The sequence below is a fragment of the Adiantum capillus-veneris genome, chromosome 16, assembly GCF_014529385.1.
Source record: "Adiantum capillus-veneris isolate H3 chromosome 16, ASM1452938v2, whole genome shotgun sequence".
NCBI classification, from domain to species: Eukaryota; Viridiplantae; Streptophyta; class Polypodiopsida; order Polypodiales; family Pteridaceae; genus Adiantum; species Adiantum capillus-veneris.
In genome coordinates, this window is record NC_140946.1 from 142,372,744 (window position 1) to 142,380,683 (window position 7,940).

The 7,940-nt window shown below is 43.0% G+C and overlaps 1 protein-coding gene across 1 annotated transcript; it reads left to right on the forward strand.

The window, feature by feature from the left end:
- Nucleotides 1-4,218: 4,218 nt before the first annotated feature.
- LOC147439981 (uncharacterized) lies at nt 4,219-5,543 on the forward strand. Its single transcript, XM_086484443.1, has one exon. The coding sequence runs from the start codon at nt 4,241-4,243 to the stop codon at nt 5,288-5,290; it is 1,050 nt and encodes a 349-aa protein (XP_086340569.1). The 5' UTR covers nt 4,219-4,240; the 3' UTR covers nt 5,291-5,543.
- Nucleotides 5,544-7,940: the final 2,397 nt, after the last annotated feature.

Consider the following 7,940-nt stretch of genomic DNA (forward strand, 5'->3'; position numbering starts at 1 on the left):
CTCTCGTCATGGTGGGGAGTTTGGAGAATCCCATGAGCACGAAGCTGTCGTTGCACTTCACTTTGGAGGGATGGATTGCCCATGGCTTGTTGAAGCCTGGAAACAAGGTAGTTAACAAGCATAGGGGCATCATCAGTAGCTTGCTCATTAGCAAAATCAAAGTTATCAACATTAATTTCACTCTCTTTACTATTGTCAGCCGTTCTAACATTTTTTTTAGGTGTACTTGGGCACTTCAAGCCCTAGTTACTTCTCCTCTTTACCCCTGTAGAAAATCATTCAAGCTTTTGTACCCGTGGCTCGAATACCATTAATTGCAAGGAATAGAAGAGAGAGTCTTTCAACACCAAAACAACACCGGCTCCTGTCAAGCTTCTAATAGCTCAATAGTGGTTAACCCGTAGGCAAGCCCCGTAGGACTCCATTATTAAGACCATAGGTCTTGACGGTAATGCCCCATTATTTGCACAAAGGCAAGCACATTGCAAGGCTGAAAAATCCCTATTCTACTTACTCAATTGCAATTATTAATACCAACCATTTATAGTTAGCTTGATGACCTCCCTTCTTGAGCAAGAAAAGAGAAACCTTGTGCTCTGATACCGATGTAACATTTAATGGCCTAGTAACTTGTGTGTAGCAGAAAATAGCATAGACATAGTGAGCATTTCATTAGAATAGATTCCTAATGAGCATAGCAAGAGTGCTTGGGTGGAGAGAGCAACAAAAAGCATAACACCTAGTTAGATAGGCATGAACAATACTTCAAAAGAGAGAGAAATTAAGCTATTGACAACAGCTGAGGACTGGATTTATATGGAGCCGGTCCCCCCTCCAAAAGGCTTTGTATTATATGTTTCCCCCATCAAGGGAGACATTTTACAATACAACTCTTTGTGTTCCTTCAATAACTAGAAGATGGAAGCTTCAAGCATTAGCAAACACTTTCTAATACAACATCAATTCCCTCACGGTCTGAGACCCAAGACCTCACACACCTTTGAAGATGGTGAGAGCTAGCGGGTATGAGAGTAGATTGAGAGAAGAAAGAGTAGTCTTACAAGAAATATGTATATCTCCTCACATAATTACTCATATTAGCATAGCATAGCTTAGTAATTATCATGGTAGAGGAGATGAGCATGCATTGAAGCTTGGCTCTTGGTTGGATTTGCATCACAAAGCCAAGAGTTGTTGGTGTAGGCCTCTCTTCTCACAAGCTTGGAGTAGGTGATAAGCTTTCCATTAAAGCTTGAGAAGGAGAGAGAGAGTCTTCTTGCTTCACACATGAGCTAGTGTGAGTGTGTGTGGAATAATGACTTGACAAATTCAGCCCCCTCTCTCTCTTGGTTGACCCCTCTTGCAAATTACTCTTGCTGGCACCCCATTGGCCCATGCCAGGCTTAGCCAGTAAGAATTAAGTAGCATAAGTGATAGCCTTCTGACATGTGTCCCCCTTTCCTCTTTTGTGAGAGCTTTAGCTAATAATAAATGCAACTAAACTCTCATTGGACCCCTTGGGAGACTGTCCAATAGACTTCTAGAGAGCTTAATTCTTATTGGTTCTTTTATCAAGTGTTTTTAAATGAATTAAACTAGATTTACTCTAGCCTAATTCTCATTGGTCCACCTCCATGGCCATCCATAGGATTTGAGTGCACTTTGTGGGCAATTGGCCTAGGGAGCTGACAGGTGTCCATTATGCCCTTTTGTGTAAGGGAGCTTGTGTGTGTGTGTGTGTTTCTCCCTCATCCCCTACTTGCAAGGCTCGTCCCCTCCTTTGTAGGAGTTTTGAAGACTTTTTGGTATACACACAAAGCATCCAATTTCCCTAGTGTTTGACTTTTGGACACAACCTTTGAATTTTGGAACCTTAGCATTTTGGAAGTCTGAATTTTGGAACCTTTGAATTTTGGAAGTCTTTAAAGCCCATTGTTGCACATTGCTCTTTTGCAGATGGCCCCCCCCTTTGGATCCCTATTTTCCCTCTTGTGGATCCCTACTATGGCCGGTTTGCTAGCTTAACCAATATTCTAGCTTTTTCTCCCCTGGTACTTTCCTATACTAAATGATCAGTTTAACATGCGAAAATCATTTAGGAGAATTAGATATTAGTTATTATGACATCAGGAACATAACAATGCAAGCCTGGCGATTTTAACCCCTTGCATGCAACCCAACTTGTTGATATCAAACATGCACACATTAGGGAGACTTTGGTAGACAAGGGGATCCATAAAATAGCAAAGTCCCTTGCTTTAAATGCTTATTGCAGCGCACACACACACACACACACACACACACACATGGGAGAGACATTTATAGACAAAAGGATCAAAAGAGAACCTGATTGACATGCCCTCGGACTCCATTGTGTGTAGCCTCTTCAAAGAGACTTGTTAAGTTCCTAGGCTATCCTGTTTCATACTCTTTGGCACCCATATGGTACACCTCCCATCAAAAAAATCTTAATGGCCATCGTTGAGGAGCATTAGCAGCTTTACCGACTAGCTATCTTTCTAGCAGGCACACTCTACATCTATCCGCATATTTTGTTAAAGAATAGATCTCTGAAAATGGGTGATGGGTGATTTGCCTAAAATGCATCAACAAGCAAGGAGGGTGGTCCTGCACTCCAAGCACGCGTGCACATGTTTCCCAAACTCAAGCCATTAAAAAATGCATTGACTGGCTATCTTTCTAATAGGCACGCTTTTCAACCAATCCCATATTTTTGTGACAATTTAATTTTTGAAAATGGGTGATGGGTGATCTCCCTAAATGCATCAACAAGCAAGGAGGGTGGTCCTGCACTCCAAGTAGGGGTGCACATGTTTTCCAAACTCTAGCATTAAAAAATGCATGGATGCCCCCGCGCCAAATCAAATCCAAATTCCTTCGACCTCAAGCCATGATTCAGCCAGGTCAACTCCGCCACCCCACCAAACCGCGCCACATCAGTAGGCTCGTCCGAGTTTACTAATTCTATCTGAGTTTACTTTTTATAATGACGTGGAGCACCGAGATCCCCTCTGCCTTCCCCCCTAGCTTCGTTGCCCTTGATCTCATCGCTTCGCCTTCACTTAAGACCCCGCGTTACTTAGTCTTGAGGGTGGCCAAGTATGTGGTACCCATTTTGGAAAAACAAAATAGTGTAGAATCAACAAGAATTCTCTCTCTTTCTCTTCTATTGATTCACTTGAAAACTCTCTCTCTCTCTCTCTCTCTCTCTCTCTCTCTCTCTCTCTCTCTCTTTGTGGCAGTCCCCATGCAAAATTGTCTCTCTCGTGTAACGCAAGCCTTCAAGGCCCAAGCTTGTGCTCTCTCTCTCTCTCTCTCTCTCTCTCTCTCTCTCTCTCTCTTTGTGGCAGTCCCCATGCAAAATTGTCTCTCTCGTGTAACGTATGCCTTCAAGGCCCAAGCTTGTGCTGTGTGTGTGTGTGTGTGTGTGTGTGTGTGTGTGTGTGTGTGTGTGTGTGTGTGTGAGAGAGAGAGAGAGAGAGAGAGAGAGAGAGAGAGAGAGAGAGAGAGAGAGAGAGGTGGGATCGAGGGAATAGGCAGGCGATCAAAGGGCACACATATCTCGGCCCCCTCTATGCGTGTGTGCACGCGTGCGCGTGCTGAGAAAATTCACGATGAGATTGTCAATTGGGGGTTCTTGTGGAGACATTCACGATGAGAGACCCTTATCAAGGAGTATTGTATTAGAGGGACCTCAAAGGGAGGGTGAGCGGAGGAGGAGACATTCAAGATGGAAGACCCTTGTCAGGGGCTATTGGACGGGACCGTAGAGGGAGGGGTGAGCGGAGGAGGAGAGGGAGGTGTGGAGGGTGGGCACAAAAGAGGATCAGACAATAGGAATCTTCAAATTTATTGAGTTCCTTTTTTGTAGAGCCAGCAGTAGGGGCCACTGTTCGGGGAAAATGTGTCTCAGCTTAATATCGTGTCATTTTCAATTTAAAAAATGCCGGTTGAGGGGAAGGGGAAAAGGAGAAATTCCGTCCTAAAATAGAGGAAAACAGTGTAAAAACCCAAAAAAATAACTTGATTTCCTAAAATTTCGTGTTGACAAAATCAAGGAAAGGAATTTTGTATGTTTGGAAAAATGATAATAGGTAGTCTTGAGGGTGCCATATACTAGTGACGAGGGTGGGCCAAGTCTGGCGTGTTGACTCGATCCTTTTGAAATGAGAACAAGTTTTCTTAATTAGAGCCGTGTAGATGGGCAAATGCAAATGACATGGTTTCGGCTGCTGCCGACCCCCTCTCTCATACCTTGCTGAGACGACACACCTCCGTCTTGCAGAAGGTCATCCAAGCCAGGCGCTCTTTCAAAGACCTCTCGACCCGCGCAGATAAGCTCGAGCTCGGGTATGACTCCTCCTCCTCCTCAGAGGCCATCGCTACCTTCTTCTCGAGCCGTCAGCAGGAGGCCGTGGAGACCCGCCTCCGCGAGCAGCAGCATCTCCATCCTATCAGATTTCGCCGCGTGATCCACCTCCTCCGCTTCTGTGCTTACTGCAGCTGGCGCTCCTCCCTTCTCTGCGGGTCTCTCTTTAAGGACATCCTCGACGCTAAGTGCTCCATTGCTCGCATTGAGATTATCCTGAGTTCTCCCTCGTGCCATAGCCAGGTACGCGACCTCCTTCTTACCCTCACTGATCTCCATAACCTGTTCTCTGAGGGGACGGTTTCGAGGATCCGCCATGCAAAGCTCTTGCTCAGGGATCTTGAATGGGATCTGAAGAGATATGAGGAAAAAAACAGAGTGCGGACTCTATCTGGATTGAGCGCCATGAAGAGGGGAACAAAGAATGGAATCTTGCACTGTAAGCCGGCATTTAGGTGTCTGAGGGCATTTCTCAGCTGCTCGAATATGCATGATGGTGATGTTGCTGATGATTGTGGTGTTGATGATGTTGATGCTAATTCTGACAAGACAAGGGATGCTTCCGGTATGCTGTCTTCCACAAGCCAAAGCTCTCAATGCAACGCACTGAGCTCCCTACATAAGCTACACATGCGGCTTCACCAGATCGAGGCAACTATGCATGCTGTTGGCGTAACCTTTGACACTTTGATACCTCTCTTGTCAGGCGCTCATAATCAAAGTCTGAGCCAACATCTCATAGACATTCTGAGAGATGACCCTTTAATGTTTGATGGAGTCGCTGCACAGATTACCAATTGCCATGCTAGGTTGAGCAAGCAGTTGGAAGACGTAAGGGAGCAGGTTTTACTTTGCTTTTGCTATATCAATAATGCCAGAGACTTGGCTTATGCTCTTTAGAGCCTTATCAGTTGTCAGTTTTGTCTACATTCATTGTCTCTGAAACCTATAGAGCTGTAAAACAACTACTGTACTATAGTATTCTTACAATAATTTGTATTCATGAGTCACAGGAGCTTATTGCAATGCTTTGTTTCCTAGTGGCATCAAATGGGATTCATGTATCATTCATTACTTAAGGTCAGCCAAATGTCCTAACTCTTGTGTACCAATTTCAACTCAAAAGCATTGATGAATGAGGGTCCTCCTATTCTGTGTGCGTGCATTGATGCCCCTGAGACCGGCAAATTCTCTTCAATGGTAATATCATTGTGTGTGTGTGTGTGAGAGAGAGAGAGAGAGGGAGAGATCTGTCTTTCAACATTCTCACGTTCATGTGATTTGACTCCAACAGTCAATATGGTGACTACTTAGTTTATTTCTTTGATGAGAAAAAGTGGTGCCAAATTCAGGCCTTAAGTGGCCTCAAACAGTACCAAGATGCAGACTTGAATTTTGGTCAGGCATCTTGCTCTCAGAATGGGAGAAATTTTAAGCTAGTTTCCCAAAGCCACACATGACATGACATGACAGTGCTCGTTCACACTAATCAGAATTGGAAAATTATCACTTCGTTTGGACAGCAGGAATTGGAACTGGAGATTTTCTGTTGTGCATCTGAATATAGTAATACTTGATGTAAAACGCACATCGTCGAATCCTTTAACACACGGGCATTCTAACACCCCTTCATCAGAAGTTTGGGGGTAGATAAAGAACTTAGGGTAGCGACAACTAGCTATCCCAAACCCTAATGAAAATCACCCTAAATTGATCCACTCCGCCTTTGTATGAGGTTTGGAGATCAAAGTTCCAATGCAAGGTGTAGGCAAGGCTTCATCGACGGTACCTTGCCGTTTGCATTCAAAGTCATTGATGGAACTAAAGACAATATGTGTGAATTTGTGTTGCATTCACAAGTTGGTGCATACTTGCAAGCACAAATTGAACGCTTGATAGTCTAATTACAATATGAGTAAATTGCATGCTTACTGAGCTCACTAGTGCACATTTTTGTTCTCTGTCAATAGTGCCAACTCTAAATGTTCACATTTTTCTTCACTTAACTTGATGACAAACAATCATAAGAAATGATGGTTTTTTGGATGTGCAACAATGTCTTGATAAAATAGTGCTTTTTAGCCAAATAAATATAATTGCATGCTTATTGAGCTCACTAGTCACATTTTTGTTCTCTGTCACAGTGCCAACTCTAAATGTTCACATTTTTCTTCACTTAACTTGATGACAAACAATCATAAGAAATGATGGTTTTTTGGATGTGCAACAATGTCTTGATAAAATAGTGCTTTTTAGCCAAATAAATATAATTGCATGCTTACTGAGCTCACTAGTGCACATTTGTGTTCTCTATCATAGTGCCAACTCTAAATGTTCACATTTTTCTTCACTTGATGACAAACAATCATAAGAAATGATGGTTTTTGGAATGTGCAACAATGTCTTGATAAAATAGTGCTTTTTAGCCAAATAAATATTGTGCTTGATACATATTAATTCCATTTGTGCCTGCAATGATGCCACTTATTCTTAGTTGAACCCTAACAATCAAAGACACACACAATGCAAATAGCACACCTTTTGGGCATGCCTGTGTATTTGTCCTTGGAAAAGTGTAATTGTAATGACTTCTCTTGTATGAGCGGCACAAAAGTGCACTCTTTGAGATATCTAGTCATGCCACATCTATATGCTTTCATATCTTACTAGCTACCACTTCCTGCCTGTTAACCACCTAGGATATCTACCAGTAGCTATAGTAGAACTAGTAATCGCTACCAGCTATGGCACACCTATATGTGTATTTTGTGTTGTGTGCAGTGTGAGAGTGCTTCCGTTACTTAAGACTCCTTTGAAGAAGAGCTCTTTTATTGTGCTCTTTGCTCAACACCTCTTCATGACAAGAGAGCTCGTCACCACCACTATGTAAAGCCTTTCAGAATATGCAACGAGGAATGCATGGATGTAGTCACTCGGGTAAAATGTGTGTATTCTTACACTTCTTAGTGGCCTCTTACCTTAGTGAGAAGGTGGGGAGCGGGGGGGGGGGGGGTACCTGGAGCTCCAAGTTTCCCTCCTTTTTAACCCGGTTATGAAAAAACCTCGAAAATTTGAAAAAAAATTTCAATTTTTAAAAATAAAATCTTATCTTCTTAAAACCTCCGTAAACCTATTTTATGGCCAAAAGAACATTCTTTGACCTCCAAAAGTCAAAATGTGCACCCAAAAACCCTAAAATTCAAAAAATTTCAAACACTTTGGAAACATCATTTTCTACTATCCAAAACCTCCCCAAAACTGTTCATTAGTTAAAAAGTGATTTTCTTTCTTTAGAACCCATTTTCCAAGCCCTCCTTGGTTGCAACCATCACACTCACCCTCTACTCCTACACTCTCTCTTTACATCATCTCCATTGATGCAGCAAAAAGAAGCTCCTCTATCCTCCCCTCCCACCTCCCATTGCCATAACAAGCCAGGATCATCCACTTTCTCCTATCTCCATTGCCACCACGCTCCTCTCCCCCTCTACCACTACCACCTCCCATTGCCCCACCAAGTAGACACATTCACTTTCTCCCACTTACATTG

Bases quoted from the DNA above. Each gene is read 5' to 3' on its own strand.
- LOC147439981 (XM_086484443.1), top strand. From the start codon at position 4,241: ATGGTTTCGGCTGCTGCCGACCCCCTCTCTCATACCTTGCTGAGACGA.